Source organism: Melospiza melodia, chromosome 6 (assembly GCF_035770615.1).
Source record: "Melospiza melodia melodia isolate bMelMel2 chromosome 6, bMelMel2.pri, whole genome shotgun sequence".
In the NCBI taxonomy this organism is placed as follows: Eukaryota; Metazoa; Chordata; class Aves; order Passeriformes; family Passerellidae; genus Melospiza; species Melospiza melodia.
This window is the reverse complement of record NC_086199.1, coordinates 69,750,917-69,774,391: the sequence shown is the minus strand read 5'-3', so window position 1 is coordinate 69,774,391 and position 23,475 is coordinate 69,750,917. Positions and strand designations below refer to the sequence as shown.

Sequence of the window (23,475 nt, the reverse complement as noted above, 5' to 3'; positions counted from 1 at the left end):
GAATTAAGAAAATTGTAAGAATCTGATGGATGTAGGTTTGAGATGAGCAAAGCACAGGGGAATGTAATTATAGGTGGCTTGTAATTTAATTCCTTAAAGAAAGATATTCAAACCAGTAATAAATTAGCCTTTGTTACTGGGGGAACTGTGACTTTCTACATCAAAGCATAATGTGCTAATTCTCTTTTCACTGACAAACTTTGGAACTGAAAAACTGCTTTATAATTAGGTTTGACCCCCTACTGTCCTTCTTCAAAGTGGTGCCTACTAGAACACTGCATGATGTCTGATAAGGGATATGGAATGCATGGCTCTCATTCCACTTATCATCCTCTTTCTTCCTATTTTAACTAACATTTTAGAGAAAAACCTGCCATCCTCTGTGTTTCTCAGCAGCCATCAACCAGGTAAAGCCTTCGTAAATTTTCTTCTCTGTTTCTGAAGTAGGGAATGGCAATATGTTGTCAAATGAACAACATTGCTTATGGAGAGGTGGAAATGCTTTTGTTGTTAACTTGAATCACAACTTAGAAGAAACAAAATCCTAGTTGTTTTGTTAGATATGTATTTCATTTCACAGAAATCAATCAATCTGTTCTGGTTTAAGAGAAGAATTTTTCATACTGCATACCTGTCTGCATATATGTGAAGAACAACCTTAGAAAAGGCAGAGATGGATAAATTTGCTACATGGATTTTTATGTTCTTGATATTTGTGGTTCAGTGGGATAATGCAATCTGCAAGAAGGTATATCCAAAATTCCTTCGTAGAATGGTAGAATATTTCTTTCTCAGTAATAACCAGTACAACTCTATCTTGTGGACAGAGGATGGAAAAAGTTAAACTTACTGATGCTTCTGACTCAAATTATTTTCCTTTGCAGGGCACTGTGTCGGAGTGGGGAATTATATTCTGAGGAAGTACTCTGTCTTACCCTCAGCACAAGCTCAGCTGAGGAGTTTTGCAAACTAATGAAATTTATACAATGGGAAGAAGAGATAGTATGAATTATATTTCAAAGATAAATTCTAATTTTTATTTTCAAATAATACATCATGAGAAAAAGAATTAATTCCAGTTAAAAAAGTAAAGTATAGGACTGAGGTTTGCTTCGGTCAATAGAAGTCATGATGAAAGACTTAATTTACTGATTCATGTAGAGGGTGAAAGAAGTTGAGGGAACCATATTCTCCAGAGATTGGAGATATTTTCATTATCTTTGCACTTTCTAAAAGTCTTCAGTAAATACTCTATTCCCATAGGAAAAGTGCACATTCTATTGATCTCGAGAGTAAAGGGCAACAGCTGTTTTGGCAACGAGGGAAGGTGATGGCAGTAACAGAGTTGTTTCCCCTTGTTTGGAGCTGACCTGACTCATCACCACAGCAGAGCTTTTGGCCATCTGCATTCTTGCCCTGCTTCAAAAAGGGATAGGTGCTGAAGCCACAAGCATTTCTTCTTCATCAAGGAGACTTTTGCCAGGGGAAGTTAGCTGATGAAAAGACACCTCAAAAGATCACTGATTGACTTGTTGTGTCTCTGAAAGCCAGGGTGGCTTTTCAGCCTGCTGTTCTATAGCACCCAAAGCACCACTAGGAGTGTAAAAAGAGTGCCTGAAACACCGTATTCCTGTCGTGCCAAGAGAAATAAAATCTGGGGAACAAAAAGTGCAGTTGACAGAATTGAGAAGAGGTAGTTCCTCTAGAATAACACAATCAAGAATCAGAGTAGGTGCCCTGATTGCAGAAGTATCTGCATATGTTATAAGCCATTTCTCTTCTTGGTCATGAATCAATGAATTATATGTATTCCCATTCATTTGAGCAAACTACTCAAGAAGTACAAAATTAATGTCCTCCATCTCTTACCTGTGTGATAAGATTAGTTCTTTTTTTCAACTTTCATTTTCTGTATCATATAACTCTCTGGCAATGGCAGATAGATATGTTTTTGTGACTTTCTACACAAACAATTGGCAGAAGATTCTTGGTGCTACGGCCTAAGAGCAATGGCCAGAATCTGGAGTCACTAACCAGTTTTAGAAAGATAAATTAGAAGGTAGGGTGCACTGCTACTCCCCATTACCTGAATCATAGGGTCAGAGAATGGCTTAGGTTGGAAGGGACCTCAAAGATCTTTCAGTTCCAACCCCTTGCCATGGGCAGGGACACCTTCCAGCAGAGCAGATTGCTCAGACCCCCATCCAGCCTGGCCCTGAGCACCACCAGGCATGGGGCATCCACACCTTCGCTGGGCACTCTTGGGATTATTTTGGTTTAGCTGCCATTTACTTATTTTGCTCTTGCAGAACTGCAGTCATCCTTTCAGCAGAAGCTGCTGCTGGTATTAAGACATATTTGCTCCAATTTTTTATGTCGTTCTTGTTTGCTGTTGGCACCGTTGTATACACATTCTGCCAACATAATTAATAAAACTTTAAGTAGAGCAAAGTCAGCGTTTTTAATTCCAAAGCATTAGGAGGTGAGCCAAAACATGGATTCTAAAAATGTATTGATACACTGGAAGAAATTTAGGATAAAAGTGTGAAAGCGGGGAAAGAGAAATAAAAACAGTTATCAAGAATGTTAAAAAGAGTGCCAATGAGGAGAAACAGAAAAGCTCTGGCTAAACATTAATGATATCTGAATAAGCAAGATCTCAGAATATCTCTCACATAATCCCAACAGAAGTTATGGAAACTTTGGCAATGACATTAGAAAAGAGACTGGAAATTGTATAATAGAGAATAAGCCCCAGACTAACTAGACACTCTTAACAGAGTAAAGCATTAAATGTGAATTTTTCAAATTCACAAGACTGTGCCTTCTAATTTTTGGAACTGTAGACATATATTATGGCAATGATTTTATCTTGCTATCCCTGTCTAATAAAAAAAACCCTGTATAAGTATGTCCATTCCAAGAGTCATATTTCCTTACTTGAGTACAATATGGCTATGCCTAAGAACACCAGAACTCTGAAATTCTATCTCTCTCAAAGTGATAGAAAGGAGATTGATAAGGATGATCAAAGATATGGAATGGCATCTGTTTGAAAACAGTCAAAATGAAGAGAGTAAAACTTGAGAAAGTTAACTGAGGCAAGTGGGACTGAAGGTTATAAAATCATGAGTAACATGGAAAAGCTGAATGATTATTCATGTTTTTTTCTGATACAAAACTGTATGGATGTCAAATGAGATTGTCAAGAGACAGACTTAAATCAAGACAAATAGGTATATGTCATTAAAATGAGATTCCTTATAAAAGGATGTTTGGATTCTCAAACTAGACCTGGATTAAAATACAGACTGGATAAAATTAGGCAAGAAAAAGATCACTAAAGATCACAAAATAGCTATGGAACACAAAGAATATCCCTCATCCTCTGAAGGTCTCTAGGACACAGATAATTTCAAGGTGGGAAAGTAGTAGGAAAATAAGGTCACATGCTCTTTGTCCTACCATCTGCAACCAACCATTGAAGGAGAAGGGATTCTGAGGGAGGTGGACCTTTGGGTTGCTTCAGTCTGGCCATTGTTTTGTTTTGCTTGATCTGCTTAATTCTGATGTTGTCAGGGTCTTACCTATGATTTGTATTGTTATTGCAACTTTATCAGACATGTTTTCTATCTGAAGAGTGACTTCATATGCTCCTGAGTGATGAAGCTCTGCTTTTCTGATGAAAAGGATTGTGTCCGTGCTGCTGTTCCGAATTCCCACATCTTTGGAGTCCAGAGTTTGACCATCTTTCAGCCAAGTGATTTTGGGTCTTGGTTTACCCTAAATAGAGAAAAAATTTTTTTGAGGCTTTAGTATTTCCATTTTTCTCTTAGCAATAAATCTAAAGGCTTAATATAATACACAGAATTGAGATAGTAAACTCTATAAATACTTTACAATTTCTGTTTTCCTCCAGACAAATATTTGCTACCATCTGTGTGGTTTAGTGGCACCATGCTCTGAGGATGCCATTTAGTTAGAGACTGAAATGATACTGAGAACAAATCCAGAAATACTATACACGTGCCAGGCTGGTACCCTTTCCCAGGCATCAGTGAAGCCAACAGGTGATCTGACTTGTTCTGATTGTTATTAGCAGAATCTTTACACACCTGAGGACTTTATTAGCTTTGCTCCCCTTCTCTTTCCTTTCTTAAAATGTTTTGATGCTCTGTCCCCAGGGATTTTAAAGATTTTTTGAAAAATTACTGTAATCTTGCAGTCTTGGGAAGTGAAATTTACTGTATAATCCTTTCTGCACTGCAAAATTATTTTGGTGACTGTCAGCCTAAGCAGTCAGCGTTGCTGCACCCATGGGAGATGGCATTGTGGAATCAGTGAGCTATCAGTGGTGTGCACCGCTCTCATCCAGCCATTTCCAGGAAAAATGGTAAGTACTATTTAGTTCTTCAAAAGTTATTGGGGTGCTACTTCCACAGTACAGCTCCAAACAAGGAATCCCAAGAAAACAGAAAATGGCCATAACATATTTATTAAATGTATTAATACTTAATCCAACAGAAAATAACTCAGTGGGGGGGGGGTTTTAAGTTTCCGCCAGATTACCAAGGTGAAACAGAGCAGCCCAGGCCTGGAGTAGTTCAGAGAGGTGGGGAGGGAAAGTGGGACCTTGCAGGGTCAGCAGTCAGCTCTGCCAGGCTGCCCTGAGCTGGAGCCCAAGGCACTGGAATGGGGACACTGCCTCAGGTAAACAGCAGAGAAAGCAGCTCTGGAAGGTTCCTCAATCCACTGGAAAGACTCTCTCTCACTCTGAAACACTGTATCTCTTCCCTTAGCCTACAGAGGGAGATTAAGATACTCAGACTCTTGGTTTTGGTGCCTAAAGGTAGACAGAATAGTAATGAATCTTTGTGCATTGCTACACCTTTATTTCAGATTTGTCTGGTATTTGCTCAGAAGGTCTGTGTACCATCACTCTTTTTTCCAGTGGTATTAAGAAAAAAACTTCACCTTTTATAAGAGTCAGGCCAAGATCTGTCCAAAATTATACTTAAATGTTGTCTAAAAGACCTAGAAATTGCCATTTGTTCATTGATGCTCTTTTCTCTAACTCATCAGATATATTGTAGTTTATTTTACATCAGGGCTGATAAACACCTTGAATGAGCTATGGTTTTGGATCTTGCATTCTCTCTCTCTGATAAATTATTTTCCTACAGCTTTCTGCCAAGGAGCATAGTTAAGAGCACCTCAGGGCTGAAATAATAGATACAAGAGAGTTTTTTCCTGTTCTAGTGCACCTGTGCCCTAGTCTCATTTCAGAGAACCCTCACAAAAATCTGTTAGAGCAAGAAATGGCTTCCTCTCTTCAGCTAGAATGTATAGGTGAAATTCTGGAATAAGTGAAAGGGTTTGGGTTGGGTTTTGTGTTTTATTTTCCATATCTGATTATTGGTGAAGAGGCCAAGAACTGACTCTATTTTACTTCCCACATATGCCTGTATTTTAAAATGATATGGAGATCCTCCTTGAAAAATTTGGCTAGGGAATGCTTTCAAAATAATCTGCCTAAATAGTATAGTTCTATGGGCATTTATTTAAATTTCTACTTTGCCAAGACAAATACTTGGCAGGTTTTCAGGCTGATTACAAGGTTGTTGCTGCTGGTATTCTAGTGTGGTTGATCAGATATGTTCACTCACAGCTCCTCCTTTTCTGAGGAGCTGTGAGAGCCAGTGAAAGATTGCAAGTGTTCAAAGTGTTGGTTTTCATATACTCTTATATTTATAGACTGTGAAAAGCATAATCAGATAGAAAGCATGTTCCTAATACATATGTCAGAGGATAGGATTTCTGCAATGTGTAATAGATAATCTGAGAGAGAACAGTGAGTGACAGAGTAGCTAAATAGCACCAGAGAAACTCGGGGAGTTCACAGCCAGAGAAGAATGAATTTAAATGCTCTTAGATATTTATATTCACACATTTATGATGGACAAAAAGACTGCTCAGTACTACTGTGAATTTTATCCATTAATAGCACATAATACCCCTCCAATGACGTGCCACATAGTTAATTTTGAGGCAAGAATGTGTTGATTCTCTTCCTTTCACCAGAATGTTCCACCTGCTTAGAGCACTCAACCTAAAAAAGGTTAGTAGCAATGTTTTACTTTCTTTTCAGGACATTTTGATCTAAAGGTTTAAATAGGTCTGCCAGTAGCATTAAACCCAGAATACCTTGACAATGTATTTCACAGAATTTTACTGTAGTGACCACAGAGGTCGCTGGAAAGGTTGCACAGAGACTGTAAATAGTAGAAGACACTGACTTTCACTTTCACTAGATACCAGATTCTGTATTTATTTAGGATCTTCTTCTGCAATAGAAATGTCCAGTGACTTAAAATTTTTCAAAATGCGAAGGGAAATGTTCTTTTTGATTTGCTTTTTTTGAACGGTCATCTGCATTACATATTCCAAATAGCTATAGCCACAATTCTTAATACTGTGAGAGCTGCAATTCAACACTATGACAAATTAAATTCACTCAAAAAAGTACTTCTTGAATTAAAGTCTTCTGGCTTTGTTCTCAGAGTAAAATCTGGTGTTGCTGGATAGTTTTTAGGTTTTTTTGTTACCCTTACCCTTTAGGAGACAAGAGCTTATACCAACACATGATTTGTCAGTCAGGTACTAAAATCATGTTTTGATCAGTTGGTTCAATTTGGCCAAATTTGCCAGAGCACCTGAAATCACTAAGATTAGCTTAGTACAGTTCTGCAAAAGATTGATGACTGGGGCAAATGCCAAAACCTCAGTTAGTGTCCCCACTAAGAAAAGTCAGGGAAAGCTCAGTCTTTTCACTATTTTGTTTGGCAGCAGCTGTATGATGAGGCAGGATTAAGTGAAGCTCTGGATTAGTTTCCACATGCACTTAGCCTGGCCAGGGAACTGAGGACGTGCCAGAGAGGGGAGGAGGGCACAGAACTGGCAAATCCCTGGGAATATTGCAGTGAGGCTGCTCTCAGCACAGGAGGTGCTGCATGTGCTGGGACAGCGGTGATATGGGGCTGTCATGGTTTATTCAGCACCTCCCTCCCTGGCAGAATCTTGTGGGGAGCACAGAAGGCCTTGACTCTGTGTATGCACTGCTCTCAGCAATGGCTAAAACACCCCAAAATTATCAATACTCTTTCCAGCACTAATTCAAAACATCACCCCATAGTAACTTCCATGAAGAAAATTAACTGCCCAGCCAAAACCAGCACGAGGGGACACAAGACACCAATCTCTAAAATGCTAAACTTTATTCCCCTGCTTATGGGACAGCTTGTCAAATTTGTGCAATTTTTCTTCAACTTGGATATCAAAGCAGGAAAAATATCTGTTTATTTTAGGGTTTTTTAAAAATAATTACATAACTCAGATATAGCAGATGTACAAATCTTGAATTTTGTGTGTGGCTACGCATCAGTAAAAAAGTAATTTTAACAATTTTGGAGATAAGAAATGTGAAAGAAAAAAATGTCTTATGATTATGCTGAAATAATTCAAGCATGCAAGTCAAGAAAGTTATCCATTCATGAGCGTGCAATTGTGAACTAATCAGATATATCTCTGTGAAAAAGCAACTTTTCATGTGACCCAGTAACCATAGTGCTAAAAGACATGTACCTTTAAGTTTACATAAATTTTGCTCTAATAATTTTTTTCCTGATGATGCTGCTCAAACAAAATAATACAGATGATGTGTGGTTATTTGTCTCCCTTGTGGAAAAAATGTTTTGCATATCTCCAGCATCTTTTATATGGGGATTTCAAAGCTTTTCACTAATAACAGGATTACGTTTCTATAGATGTCAGTCCTGGACTGTAGAGAAATTTCAGTGTATTGAAGTTTTTACTGAGGACTTGATTAAGTGATATAGCTGTTATTACTGAGGAAATCTGTGTCAGAGCCAGAGTCTGTAATTTACAATTTCTTTTGCTATTTCTCCCTCAGGAAACCATTTCCTTACACACATTAATTCTTGCACTCTATTGATATTATAGTCATGCATCTGAAAAAAGGCATGTGGGGTTTTAGAAACAGTCAGATAGTTGTCTGTACAGCTCTAGAAAATGCCAAGATGAGGTAACTGGTCAGGTCAGTCTTTGTGTATATTTTAGCAATTTTGTGCGTGCCTTAGTGAAGTGTAGTTACATACATGCACCCTTGATAATCCTCAGCAAGCTCTGGTTTTTATACCTTCATGCACAGTAATGCCCCAGCAGGTCTTTATACACACACTCAGGTTCTGCATCCCAGGGACAACTGGGGTCTTCTGTTTATGTGCAAACTCTGCTTTTTGCAGTCAGCCTTTCAGAAGTTAACACACACACTTTTGCCAAAGAAGTTGCCCAGTGACATCATATGCCTTGGTTCCAGAAGAGTAATTAGTTGGATTCTTACATTTTTGTCTACTTCTCTCTAAGGTGCCTCCCATGCTCAGTAAACAGGAATGGGCTTGCACTTACTTAGACCACTTTTTTCTTCTTCCCCAAAAGGTGGGATTAAGGAAGAAACTCTGACTGTAAAAAAAATTACTGAAAAAAGAATGATTCCCTCCCTTTCTCAATTTTTTGAGAAGGTTTCATGAATCATCAGCCATATTTATGTAATTCTGCTTAAGCAGTAAAGTTATGGGAACTTACATTAAGGAAATTACTTTAGGTAAGTAATCATAAATAACCATGACAAAATAGAAGCTGATACATACCTGAAAAGGGATCACAATATTGATTGTTTCACCCACTTTCTTCACCAGAGTCTGTCTGAGGTGGCGTGGCAGCCAGAATTTGGGACGCTCTGCAGTTAAGCATTAACACACTAAATACATAACTTTTGATAATATGCAACATTATTTATAGCAAAAATAAGGCAATGGATAACTTTAAGCATAAGAAAATTGTGGAAGCACTGTTTATACTTTTAGGGACTTGCTCAGTCTCTCAGTAGTTTCAAAAGTATTTGTCTACTGATAAAAATTAAGTCTCAGTTATATATTTACCTCTGAGCATGTTTTCAGTGACAGCAGCATTATGAAAACGTGTCACATCTGAAATGTGAATTTGGGTGGCTTCTGTTGGATGTGAGACTTCTATATGGACTTTATTTCTTTGGAAAAATTGTTCAGTTCAGTAGAAAGGATGGGACAAGGGATGTATTGGAGTAAAAGAGTGATGATAGATTATGATTATCTATTGCTATATTGCAGCAGCTTGTAAATTGCCACTGGGAGGTATTTATGGACATACTCAGAAAGCACAGCAACTGATGGATTCCTTTATCTTGTTACAGTCATTCAGTTACAGTTCTTTCTTTGAGATGGATGTAGTGGAATCTATGTAGCATCTTACTTTCACTAACGAATAAGGATCTTACTGCATGTTTTTTTCATTGGTCTCTGCTTTCCTCTACTTCACTGGAAAGCTTTCTAGGCTCTCCTTTTATCCTTAGTCTTTCCCCTATTATTTATAGAAGGAATTTCTTAACATACAGTTGGAGTATCTGTCTTCATGACCATTTGGTATTGAGATGCATTAAACTTTGTTTTATTTACATTGGCTCAGTTTACTGCCAGTGAGACTCTGGCAGACACTTCATGTGAGCCAAGGTTGAGGAATTCACTATTAGCAGCTCTTGATGTCTTTTGGACTCCAGTCAAATGAATTTTAATCTGCTGCTGTTGGGTGATACACAGGGTGGTAATTAATAATCTGCGACAATGAAGTAAATAGATCTCTTGCCATAGCCAACCACAGTCATTTTGCAGTAATACAGCAGCTTTTCAAGCAGAGAGGTAAATATTAAATAAACGTTTCTTAAATTCTGACAGTGCCATTGCAAGAGGTGAAATGTCCATATTTTGAAAGTAAGAAGCAGAATTTTATTTTAAGAACTATGCTTTACAAATATAAGACCTGGGTGCTGTAGAGCTGTTCTCAGAGTCAGAAGACACTGGGCACCTAATCAAAGTGGAAGAGCGGTTTGTGTGTTATTCCTAGCTAAAGGCAGAATTTTGGCCAGAGGAAATGAAGAGTAAGATTTATTCAGTATAGATACTCACGCAGGATCTCTTGAATTGTAACTGGCTCTTTTATTGTTGCTGCTGCACTCTCACCAGCCAGGTTTACAGCCTTGATACGGAAATAAAGTTTGTCCCCTGTGACCAGATCTTTAACCAGTGCAGACGTGCGCTCGGTTAGGCCAGGAAGGGCAGGAATCCATTCTGTAGCTACAAGTACAGTATGTGCATATTGCAACAATACATTATTTTTCCAAACTGAGGGCTTGTTTGCAATTGAAAGGGAATTTCTATTGGGATAAAATGAACTCAAGTTACAGCACCATAATTAAAAGAGAACAAAATAAGTAGGAAGGAGAACTCTGGATCAAGGAGATTTGTTTACACGTGGAGTTAAGCAATCTCTAGACTTCGTTACTCAAAATAGCTGGAGATAAAGGAATCATCTCTGGGTGGTTCCTTTGGCATTTTGTTTTATAGAGCTTTGAGCTGTGGGACTTCTTGACAATTATTTTACTACATGGGAATGGGGAGAACTTTGGAAGTAGCTTTAGCAAGAAAGTGAAGCCTTAATTGAAATTTTTTTCTTGGAGTAAATATACCTTCTGTGACTGTCCAAACAGATCAGTGAGAGCCACATACGCTGAAAACAATAATAGAGCACATAACTGTTGGAATTTATTGTTTCATTCTCAAATGACACAGTAGAACAGAATTCTTAGTGCTTCCTTATTATAAAGTACAGAAATATGACTGATAAAATAATTCTGCTCTGACAGTGACATAGAGATTCTGGTAATTCTATAGTGATGTCTCATTAAAGACTCTAAATTATTTCTGCATAAATTATGCCCTATAAACCCCCTAGTTTGGATTATTTGGCAATCAAGCCTAGTGTGAGGGAAAATGTCAATATTGAAGTGACTATAAATTTGTTCTCAGACTGATGACATAAGCATTATGTTGTAGCATCACAGAACACTGAATTTTGTAGATATGGTGCTGTTGCACTCTTTATTACCAGTAATGGTATTAAATGAGGTAAGGTAATGGTTAATTTAAAGTTTGACTGATGTTGTCACAATCATGTTATTTTATGTGTTTAAGGAATATGCAATTCATGAATGATACAGAAGTATAGGAGGGACTATAGAACAGTAATGATATTTTGTATTACTAATGTTTATTAAAGCTTATGATGATTGTGAAGATGACATTATGGATGTGATTTCCATGGTTTTACGGTCACATCGTAGTGAGTATGGTGATGATTGGCAAGGATGGTAGACATAGATTAGAGTTAAAATTTGGTGATGCTGGACACGGTTAGGTTGTTGGTAGTGTATTGAGGTGAAGTTATTGCAATTGTAGCATTTTAAAATGCTCTATTGCTGCTGCCTAGTAGTCATGCTTACTTACATCCATCTTTGCAGTATTCCACCATGTAACCATCTAATCCCCCTGCTCCAATCCGCTCAGGGGGCCTCCACTTCAAGGAAACAGTGCTGTCAGAAACATCCTCCACTGTGAAGTGTGTTGGTTCACTTGGAGGAGCTGTTAGGAAATACAGACAAGTAGATTCTGAGAAATGGCAATACAACTATGAGAATTCAAAGGCTATACAAGGAGTGATTACCCACTGATTTATGTACCACTGTCTATACTAATAAAATAAATCTGAAGCTAAGTTGGAAAGTGTAACACCTATTACATCATTTAATAAAGACACAGCATAAGACTCCTATAATAGGAAGGGGAACAAGAGGTTAAGATAGTACCTCCTATTCACAGATGCTCCCTTCTGAGAAAAGCCACTGGAAAAACAAAGACTTGTAGAAGGGAGTCAAATTGTCATCATAAGTCTGCAGAGAAGTTTTAAAATGAAAATATATACATTTTATATTCTGTACTTACACCCTGACTGTAACTGGACAAAATTTGCATGGTCAAAGAAGCAAACTGACAGTGGCTGAATTTCACTTCACTCATACAGTGAAGAAAATGACCAAAAGTTATGACTGCACGTTTAGAGAAACACTACTTCTGATTTGTGCATTTGTAACAGAGACATACTTGAGAAAAATATTTTAGGGATAAAAATTTTTGGATTAGATACAGCTTTTTAATATTTCTTCAGAACAGGTGTTTCATGGCTTTTTATAAACCCACAGTTCAGAAAGACCACTAGCTAAATTCAGTCCTCTGCTGCATGACTGTTTTCTACTAATTTAAAATAATCAAGAAAAGCCCTTACTAGAGGATCCAAAATACACATAAATGTTACTGTGAATTAATTTATATCAAAAAGCAAACAGAAAACAAATTTTTCAAAATAACATTTAGGGTGCAGGACCATAAAATTTAGTATACATACCATAAGAGCAATCGTATTAATGATTCTGTTTGGCATAATCTGTGTATTTGTGTGTTATAAACTGAACATCAACTGAATATACATAATAGATTTTACAAGGTAAGTTAAATACAGGTTCACATACTGTGGAACTAACTGAAATCAGTCTTAGTTCCCAAAGTTATTGTTAAAAATAAAAAAAAACACCACCAAAAAATATCACCTAATTTCATTTTTGTAACTGTCAAAAATTTTTGTATTCATGTGGTAGCAAGGACAGCACACAGGAGGAAACGCAATTGGGAGCATACACAGCCACACAGTACACGATCAAAACCCCAAACCTCTTCTCTGAAGAAGTAAGTGTGAACTTTATCCTTAATCAAGTAAAACTCTGCCTATCCCATGAAAACTTTGGACCTTTTTTTTCAGTAGCTCCACTTGATGGTTCTTGTTTGACCTCTTTTGTTGCAGACCAGCCGTTGTGAGTTTGAAATCCAGAATTAAGAGACCCTTCTTGCAGTTCAGCCTTCCCTTCTGACTCCTTCACTGCATCATCTGCTTTTACATGATCTCCATCAGCAGACTGTCCCCCTTCGCTGTTATTTGTAGATTTAGAAACTCTAGTCATTTTAATCTCCAGCTATTTGTACTTTTGTGGGTCTTCTCCCTAAAAGTCTTAGCAGGCAGGCTTCCTGAGGACTCCTTTAGTTTGCTCCTTGCTCAGGGACTGCAGGAGACACTGCACTGCTGTGTTGGGAAGGATTATTTATAGAAAATCATTCCTCAAATATTTTCTTAATCATCTATCCTTTTAGCTGTGGAGAGGGCTGGGATTAAGGGAGCACTGGACGGGATAGTGTGATATTTGCACCCATAAGGGAATGGGAGAAGCTGAGAGGGACAGGGAAATCTCTGTCAATTAGTTCTCCTCCTTTTTTCAGATCCAGCTTGACTCTCACACTTCTAATTATAACAACTAAAATTTCATCAGCAATTTCATGAAACTGGAACCTCTGTGCTCTTCAGGAAGAGGAATGAGAGACAGAGGAACATTACAAAGGAGAAGGTTGATTAAATATAGAATATAGAGATGGCTGATAGCCTCTTTCCTGACACATTCTTTTAGCTGTAAGAGCAGTTGAAGAGAAGAGATCAGAATTGTCCTGTCTTGGTTTTATCCTAGAAATACCATGGAGTATCAAAACTCACCAATTGGCATGAAGGGTTGTGAGGCAGGGCTGGGCCGGGACATGCCAATGGAATTCACAGCATAAATCCGCATCTCGTAAACCACTCCTTCAATCATCCTCTTGGCCTCATAGGTCAGCTCCTTCAAAAGGTCAAAGTTCAGCCTCATCCATCGATAGCTCTTCTTCTTCTTTCTCTCTAAAATATAGCCTGGAAAGGACAGCTGTTATGTGGCAAAAGAACTGGAAATTGTTATCTCACATGCAGGAAAAAAGAAAATCCTTTTATGTGAAGGAGAAATTTCCTTGAAATGTCTAAGACGTGGCATGGAGTTAAAAAATTAATTTATTTCTTTTATTCTGCTTCAATTCACTAACCTTGACTAATAGCCTAAATCCCCCACAAAGAATTAATTGGATGAACAGTTTGAAAATTCCTTTTATTTTAAATTAATGTTTTATCAAAGAACTGATGCTAGATCTCTGTGTTCTTTGCAAAGTGATGGAAATGCAGAATGCTTCCCAGACAGTGCAGATCTCAGGTTGCTTCAGCCCTACAGTGAGTGAGATATGAGTGAGATATGGCCACTCACCATTTTTCTGGCTCTGACTTCCTTGGGAAGGAAAGAGAGCCTGCATGGTAGCGGAGAACAAAGAGAGCCGGGTGCACTGCAGGCCAAATCTGCAGTACAGCTTAAGGTGTCATCTCTATGCCTGGAATCCATGTCTTAACACTTCTCCAGAACATCCATAGCCTTTCCAACACTACCATGCTGTTTTCCATAATGACTAAGTAAGGCTGGATTATCAGTATAAAAGATAAACTTCTCATTTCCCCAAACTGGGAATGGAATCTGTGATTCCTGATGCTTAATATGGAGGATGGTTGTACATCACATTGGAAATATAGATGTCAGATATGTTCCAGTTGACCTGCTACAAGGACTACTGAACTGTTTCTTTCCATTTAGCTATATTAATTTCTGCTGCTTCTCTGTGTTGCAGATAAGAGTGACTGGATGGGATCCACATAAGCTTCTTTCAAACAAACTTTGCTGTGAAATCTTTTAACTACAGAATGAATATCAGAGAATAGTGATGTACACATGCCATGTATCTCAGTGTATTTTGTGGATGTGCTCCTACCCATGGACTGCAGAGGTCTGTACAGATGTCTATAACAGGGGGCAGCTACAATAGTGTGACTCCACAGCAAGGACTTATAATTGAGCCATGCAGGAGAGTGATTCTGTCCCTGCAGCTCACCAAGGTCAAACTTGGAGAGGTTCCTTTGGTGTACCTGGGAAGTATGATTCACACTTCAGGTGTCTCCAGGGATAAGGAGAATGACAGGCACATTTGATTTGCTGGCATGCTGTAGGCACAGATACCCCAGCAGCCTTTACTGTCAATGCTGAAATGCAAGAAGAGCATGGGAGTCTACAGAATGTTCTGGGGAAAGAACAGTGGAAGTATCTTTAAGCTGACAGGCTGTATCATCACTTTAAATGCATGAAGATGTACTCCTGGCATACTTGTTTTCGGTAGCTTTCAGAGTTAAATGCTGTAAGTGATGAACCTATGGTTCCTTTGGTACATTCCTGTTTTTTTCTCTCTTCAGCAGGGTCTATGAGACTGAGAGAAGTTTCATTAACTCAGTTTCTGGGGGTTTTTTTGCTTTTATAGATAACCAGTGTTAAGCACATAAGTGTCAAAATGAAGAGGTTTTCAATTAAAAGAAAAAACAGGCAGAAAGGAGGTAAAATGACAATACTGGTTGTATTGGTGACATTTGGTAAAACAGATTATTTTCCCAAATGCGTGAAAGTTAAAGATACTGTTTTAGTAATATAAAAAGCACACAAAATCCCAGGAAAGGTGAAGATGGGGTGTGATTTTCTATTTTATATCTGTTGGATATAGCTAATAAAGACTGTATCTGACTGCCTACAAAGCCATCTGTAACAATAAGAAGACAGATGAGAATGAATATGCCTTTCTCCCCTGCCTTCCTAACTTGTTTAAAGCTCTGTGTGAAAGGTTAGTGCTGCATCTCAGTTTTCCTCTCCCCCTGCTGCCAGTGTTTTATTGGAGCTCTAGCAGTAGTGCAGCTCTGTGCTACCTGAAGGAACATCCTCAGGTAGTGTGAAGGGTTGTTACTGGAACATCAACAAAATCCTTCCTTTGACAGTGAAAAACAAAGAACTTTTCAAAATATGTGCCCTGAAAACCTTACAAAACAAAATCATAGCCTTTGTTTAGTCAGTGAGGTGGGGGTTGCCTGTGGTAATGACACAACTACTGCTAAATGTCTTTGCATGTAATATTTTGACTTCTTGCTTCCTTCCTGTCAGAATAGATGAAACCAGAAAGCGCTGGCCCAGCAGTTCCTTGTTTATTCCTGCACAGGTAAATTATTTGATTTAAATGAGACAGACCTTGTGGAAATGAATGAAGTCCAGACATCCAAATGCAAATACAAACTCCCCTCTTCCAGATACTATTCAGGGGATTAAAAGAATTTTAGACATTTCTAGCTCTGCCATCCCCATGGGAGTCCATATAACTTTCAATGTATATTTTTTTCAAAGAAACTCAAGCTCCAGAGATCTTTATTAAACAAATTGCTAGATAGGGACTCCAGAGGAGTTTTTTCCCCTAAAATTGGTCAAGACCCTGCATTATTTTCTTTTTCTTGTGAGGATCACAGAGATTTCTGTCTAAAACTTAGCATGCTCGGTGCAAAACTCAAAATGGCGTCAGTGATAATCTTGATTGTGCCTGCTGATTTCCCTCATCACACGATAACTTTGCATTCTAGTTTTTAGTGCAGGTTTTAAGGTCACTAAAATGATTGAAACTGTTTTATGACCCATTGTTTTATATGAAGTAGATTTATGAAGCAGTTTTCCACTATAAAACAGGTATAATAAAATTACATAAGTCGCTGGGATTGCAGTTGCCTGGAGTTGATGACTGAGGCGGCCACAGATCTGTTTGGATATTCCTAGGTAAGCACAAAGGCCTGTACACTGACTTAAAATTTCAGTCTTGAATGCAGATTGTTAGCTTTAGCTATTTTTCATCTCACCTTTTTGTGCTTTGGTAACTTTTTTGCTGAAATACTTCTCTGCCTCAAATCGCACAGGCAGGGGGCACTCTCTGCTCAAAATTGCAGGCCAGGCCCTGGGCCGGTTTCAAGGTTCAGTGCCTCAGAGCAGCTCCTGCCTGAGTGTCAGCCTTCCTTATCTCTGAACAGAGAATCCCTCTGGGCCATTTCAAAGGAGCAGCAAAAAATATGTGCCAAGCTGCAGGGGACTTCATGTGTTTGCACTCTTACCGAGTACTGGTTGCCCACCATCGTATTTAGGGGGTTGCCAATGCACAGTGCAGTAATCTTCTCCAATGTTGCTGATTGTGGGAGCTTCTGGAGGGTCAGGAACATCTGAAGAAAGGGTGAGAATGAACAAGAGTTTTTGTTGTTTCAATTTCTTTATGCAAGTAAATTAAATATTTTTACTATTTTTTTTTTCCTGCGTGATATTGATGTAATGGTGTCTCCCAGGAATCAGTGTTGGGCACAATCCTTGTTCAATATCTTGAGTGATGATCTGGATGAGGGTATTGAATCTATCATTAGCAAATTCATGGATGACACCAAGTTGGGTCCGAGTGTTGATTTGCGGGAGGGCAGGAGGGCTCTGCAGAGGGTCCAGGACAGGCTGGATCATGGGCCAAGGCCAATGGCGTAAGGTTCAACAGCATCAAGTGCTGGGTGCTGCACTTTGGCCACAATAACCTCCCCCAGCACTATGGGCTGCAGGAAGAGTGGCTGGAAAGTGGTCCAGTGGAAAAGGACCTGGGGGTGCCGGTGAACAGTGGCTGAACATGAGCCAGCAGTGCCCAGGTGGCCAAGAAGGCCAATGGCATCCTGGCCTGGATCAGCAACAGTGTGGCCAGCAGGACCAGGACAGTGATTGTCCCTCTGTACTCAGCCCTGGTGAGGCCACACCTGAAGTGCTGTGCCCAGTTTTAGGCCCCTCACTGCAGGAAGGACACGGAGGGGCTGGAGCACATCCAGAGAAGGACAGTGGAGCTGGAGAAGGGTCTGGAGCACAATCCTATGAGGAGCAGCTGAGGGAGCTGGGGGTGTTTAGCCTAGAGAAAAAGAGGCTCAGAGAGACCTTATTACTCTCTACACCTCCCTGAAAGGAAGGTGTAGCCAGGTGGGTTTTGGCCTCTTCTCCCAGGCAACCAGAGACAGGATGAGAGGACATGGCCTTAAGCGGCACCAGGGCAGGTTTAGGTTAGACAATAGGGAGAAATTCTTCGCAGAAAGAGTGGTTAGATGTTGGAATGGGCCACCCAGGGAGTAACCACTCCTGGAGGTGTTTATGTAAGGACTAGATGTGGTAGTCAGTGCCTGATCTAGTTGACATGGTGGGGTTGGACTTGATGAGATCAGAAATCTTTTTCTCACCCAAATTTATTATCTGATTCTGTGATACAGCTTTGTCAGATAGCAACAGTAGGTACAACCACAATGTGTTAACTTAGTCTAAAGGGAATCCTGCTTTTTGATGCTTCTTTGTTAGGTTGATTTCCTTTAAATAGCATTGATTATTCAGCTCCCTTTTTCATCCAAGACATAATAAAATTTTTGCAAAAATGTAAGGTAATTCTGTTCTGTAAGATGAGACTTGCTCCAGGGTTTCCTATTTTCTCTAGAATAAATTTTATAAAATACAACTGCATGTCTCACATATTGTGTCACTTTGGAGATATTAATAGTAAATATCCTGATTTAATATTTATAAAAGATGGAAGAATAGTTAGTATTTATCAAGCAATTCTAAATTTTAATACTGTGGGTGAAAGTAATTTTCTTTTTTCATTTCTGATTTGCTTATAACTAGTTCTTTTGTTGTGTGTGCCAGGGTATCAGCAAATTAAATATTATGAAAAATTTACAAAACTTACTGACTCAAAATCATATCCCTCCCAGGTCTTTTGTGACTCATTGAAGAGTCTGTCAATCTGTTCAGCTTCAATCAGATACATTATGTTTCTTTATTCCATTAACCATTTACTGCTTATAGAATGAAGTAATCTCTGCTTAAAAACAACCCACGACAAAATGACTAAAAGTTTTCTTATTTCTGACAAGGATGAAGCATGTACTTCTGAATGGAATGTCATCCATAAAATGATAGAATCACCTGGAACAGGGAATACATGGATTACTACTGAGAGTTCTTCTCTTTTCACCTCTGAAAAAACACTTCTGCTGCATTTGTGGTTGATAATGTTCCTCTCTTTATGATCTTTTCCCATTTTGTTAAAGCTAAAGTCAGAACTTGTATCAGAGAGATTTTAGACTTTTTGAGAAGGGTGAGCTTTAGCAGACTCAAGATTCTTTCATGTTCTGGCTGTTTCTTTCCTTCACTTACCAATAACTTTGACTGTGATATCAGCCTTATCTTCTCCAACTGGATTCTTAAGTATAACTCTGTAAACTCCCTCATCCTCTTTTTCTGCCCCTTCAATGATGAAGACACAATGGTCTTCATGCATTTCCACACGGACTCTGCCTTCAGATTCAAACAGGAGCTGTGGGCAGTGAAAGGGACAGATAAAATCATTGCAAGTTGTGCCAGGGACAGCCTGATGAGTCTGTAAAGTGGTGAAAAACTAGAAATCATTCAATATTACAATAATTATTGAAAAGCTGTAAAATGTTTCAAGTTCTTTTTGTATGTGGAAGAGAGAAAATATAGACTGGTTGGCTCACATAAACATCATTCGGGAAAATTAGTTATGGAAGTCTGCAGGTTGTTGGGGTTCACCATTAGTAACACAATCCCAGTTATGTTTCAAAGAAGTTACTGAGTACTTCCAAAAATTCCTACTTGGGCCAGCTGCTGACATCACTGTGAAGAGTTTCATGGATAACAGTTGGTTACTGTATAAATTAAACCAAGGTTCTTGTAACTGTTAATGGCATCAGTGTGATTTCTGCCACTCAATGGCCACAATTGAGTTGCACATGTGTAATGCTCTCCTTTTTTTCCTTATGTGCCTATGTATCTTTAGATTTAGAGCAGGAACCACTAGAAAGAATCCATGTCCAAATACTGATTAGTGCAGCAGGATCCTAACCCTCAGAATGGTTTATTGCTGTATAATAAATGTAAAATATTTTTTACTCTATCAAGAGAGAAATAATTTATGTGAAAAATGAAAGTTGCTGCAAAGTGAGTCCGGTTTCACTTCTTTACAGTCCATCCACTCTCTTGACCCATTGTCATCTTCCCATGTGTCCTGTAAGATTTTGTTCTATTGGAGCTTACCGGTTACAGAGGGGAAAGAATCACCACAAATAAATCTAAACGAGTTTTCAAATAACTGCTTTGATTCCCTGTAACCCAGTCTCCATGTGATGGTGATTAGAAAGACTTTCTCAATCAGCTTCTTACTCTTAAATTATTCACCAGATCTCTTGTGCCCAGCAGGGGTCTGGTAATTAATTACCACTGTGAGGCAGGATAGTGGGCCCCATGTGCTGTTTCACTTTTAATATCTACTGACTTGAATGTTATTTCCTTTTGAGTATGACCTTTTACCTGGAAAACTAAGAACATTTGTGTGGTTGCATAAATAATAAGGAACTTACCTTATTATCGGTATTTAAATCACTGCTATTTTCTGAGGGAGTCATGGAATCATCACTGTTTCGAAGCAGGTCGTTTCTCTAGATAAGCAAAGAAACCACAGAAAGTCAGCTCAGGCTGAGCAGAGCAGTAAAGCTGTTTCTGCAACACAGAGAAGAGTCTGTTGGGGGGGTGAATATGGAGGTGGGAGAAAAGCAAAGTTAGGCAGCAAGCAGACCTGGGGAGGAAATCTTCCAAAACCAAAGTAAAAAGCAGAAATGGAAAAAAAAGATATCAGGATGCAGTGAATTAAGGGAAGGATAAGTCACCTAACTCAGATTTGCTGCTTAGCAAAGGAAGAAGAATGACATTCCTGCAGTATTATTTTAATACTGGTTGTGAACCTGGCTGTGTCTTCTTGTACTAGTTACTCTATACGTGTAAGTACAAAAATAAGGATTTTGTACTTCTTTCTGTAACAGTGGGATAGTAAATTGATGTAAATATTTTAACACTCAGAAATAATCAGGTCTGTAACACTCATTGAACAACATCTTTTGAGGCTGTGCTACTCTTTGTTTGGAATTTCATTAGTAAATATATTTTACACAACCTTCAATCAGGACTGGCTGCTTTTCCTCATATATTGAGACCTACCACCTCATAAGTAATGCTGTACAAAGATTGTCTGATACCCAGTCATCATTTTATCACAGAAACTCCTGTATAGAAGAGTCAATTTCTTGGCTTTTTAAAAAATTTTTTCCATACTTATTCTGCACTGAAGGAAAAAGTTCTGAGTGCTATTAGATATGCTAACCTGAGCAAGAATGCAGCATAATAATGAAGAAATAGGAGATTAGGGGAATTAACATAATTGGCAATATTGTTTTTTCTGTATCTACACATATGGATGCGTAATGATGCTGTAGAATGTTATGCAAAATATTTCTGTTTTGTGCTAGTTATAGCTCAAGAGCCCACAGATGGTGAGGGGTGGGGATATTTTGAGATACCCAGAAAGGAAGCTCACTTAACATTTTAAGTCTAGCTTCTAAATTCTTTCTCTGATGTTTTGTAATCACTTTGATAAGATAAATAGCAAAGTTCCTCTATTTTTATTATATGAAATTCAGTTTTTTGCCACTAGTCTGCTAAGATGACATTTACTTCACAAATGTAGAATCCTTGATAAAGACTAAAAAAGAAGCTGCCACCTCCAGAAAATGTTCGTTCTATCAGGTGAAGGTGATGGGGATGACTCATAATTAATTTGTTTTTCTCTGAGGTAGGAAGAGAATAAATATGTCTGGTATCCTTCTATCTGCATCTACATATGTCTCCTCATATATAGTCAGCCTATTCTTTTGGACTAAAAAACAGGGAACAGTTCATAAAAAGGAACGGTTCAGGATGAATCACAAAGCCAGCTATGTCCCAAGCAGCTGCAGTTCAGGTATTTAGGTTTTTTTTCCTTGAGGTTTACAAACATAAAATTGAAAGGAATATGGAAATACTTGTAGTTAACCATAAACCAAAGTAATATTTGAGAAGGAAAAATAAATTTGTAGCTGTGACTTGCCTCAGACACTGTGTCAGGTTGCACATTACCTTGTTCACTTTCTGCCAGATGACAGTGGGAGTTGGATCTCCTGATACAGGAACATCCAACCTCAGTTTGTTCCCAGCCACCACGACAATAGTGTCAGGGGATTGGCCCAGACAGTCAAGGTGGATTTTAGGGGGTTCTAGTGAAGATAGAAAAGATAAGTTTTAAATATAGTTTGAGTAATCTGAATGGAAAATGAAAAAAAAAATATTCATGCGTTAAATTAAAAAAAAAATTCTGCTTACTTTGCTATTGAAAACATTCTTTCTTGCATATAAATAATGACTGCTGTTCTTACCTTCTCTTGGTACAAAATCTATCTTGACCTCTGAGGGGGAAAGAAAGGAGGAGACAGGGAAGAAGAAATAGATCAGAAAACATAATTTACATAGCATTTGCACAAACAAAGAAATTTAAAAACTGATTGAAACTTCATAATGCATATTAATCAGCAGATTTATACAATAAATTAAAAAACAGGTTCTGTAAACCCATGTGATAATGGTAATGCAAAATAATAGGGAAAAGCAATGTGTCTACGTTGAGGTATCAGAAAGGAGATTGGCATTCTCTTGCCTGGTATAACCATGATTAATGTCACCATTTTATCCCTGTGGAATTCCCATTACATGTTCTAAAATAACTTACCCAAAAACTGAAGCTTGGCAGAAAGGTTATAAGCAAATCCTTGAGGAATGAAGGAATAATCAGCCTCGTCCTCTGGTGTTACATCCTCAATAGTTAGCTTATGAATTCTGGAAACATGAACAAATACATTGCACTCCCTTCCCTTGCCTCCCCAGGAGAAACAGGGCTATCTCGAGAGACAAAGCAGGCCATAGGATACTAACAGGAATTATTATTTCTTCTTCCCATGCCATGACACAAGGCAACAACCACCAGGGCTGTAGTCTGCTCTGCTTTCAGTATAAAATCCAATCCTATTAAAGCCAGTACATTGTCTATGAATGGATTTTTTTTTTTGTCAAGGTAGATTGTTTGAAGAGAGGTAGCATTTACCTTGCTCTAGTCCAGCCCTTTGCCATTACAAGGGCAGTTGTAACGCTGCTGACTGGTTTCATTTGATCCAATTGTGAAACAATAACTCTGACTGAACAAACTGAAAAGGGATTCTCCATCCCTGTATTATTTTAAGTTCAAAACAGAATACAGAAAAGAGTATCAGGAAAGACTTCACCTGATATTTAATGCTGAATCTTCTTGGTCTCCATTTCCATTAGTAGCTAGACTGCTAGGAAACTTGAGTGCAGAATTACAAACTGTATATGTTTATATAAATGCTAATTTTTCTGTAGGTTTTACTCACATGTACTATCTTAACACTACTGTTAGTTTTAAAGTTCTCAACAAGGTGTTTTGCATACCAAAACACCATGTAATCCTAATGAAAACTAAGATTTACTTTTGCTGATGCACTGTTGAAGTCATGTATAGAAAATGCACCAACTCAGAAAGACTGCAGACATGCCAAAACAAGTCTGTCACTAAATGTTGGTTGCATATGAAAAGCTTCTAAACTTTTTACCTGTTAGCTGGAGCCAGGACAAAATCTCTCTTTATATTCTTAACCCCTGAGATAACAATTCTTATGGATGGCACTGCAAATCCCAAGCCTGTA

At 38.3% G+C, this 23,475-nt stretch overlaps 1 protein-coding gene across 2 annotated transcripts in view; it reads right to left on the bottom strand.

Annotated features, from left to right (window-relative positions):
* MYBPC3 (myosin binding protein C3) overlaps positions 1-23,475 on the bottom strand; it is a 59,330-nt gene that overhangs the window by 5,358 nt on the left and 30,497 nt on the right. For both annotated transcript variants that reach the window (XM_063158900.1, XM_063158899.1), the window contains 11 exons: positions 22,485-22,591; positions 22,135-22,164; positions 21,839-21,975; positions 20,251-20,328; positions 19,028-19,187; positions 16,918-17,022; positions 13,600-13,788; positions 11,454-11,588; positions 10,077-10,244; positions 8,727-8,815; positions 3,588-3,783 (listed from right to left, as the gene is read on the bottom strand). In XM_063158900.1, the coding sequence (XP_063014970.1) occupies positions 3,588-3,783; positions 8,727-8,815; positions 10,077-10,244; positions 11,454-11,588; positions 13,600-13,788; positions 16,918-17,022; positions 19,028-19,187; positions 20,251-20,328; positions 21,839-21,975; positions 22,135-22,164; positions 22,485-22,591 (1,394 nt within the window). The remainder of the gene's footprint in view (positions 1-3,587; positions 3,784-8,726; positions 8,816-10,076; positions 10,245-11,453; positions 11,589-13,599; positions 13,789-16,917; positions 17,023-19,027; positions 19,188-20,250; positions 20,329-21,838; positions 21,976-22,134; positions 22,165-22,484; positions 22,592-23,475) is intronic.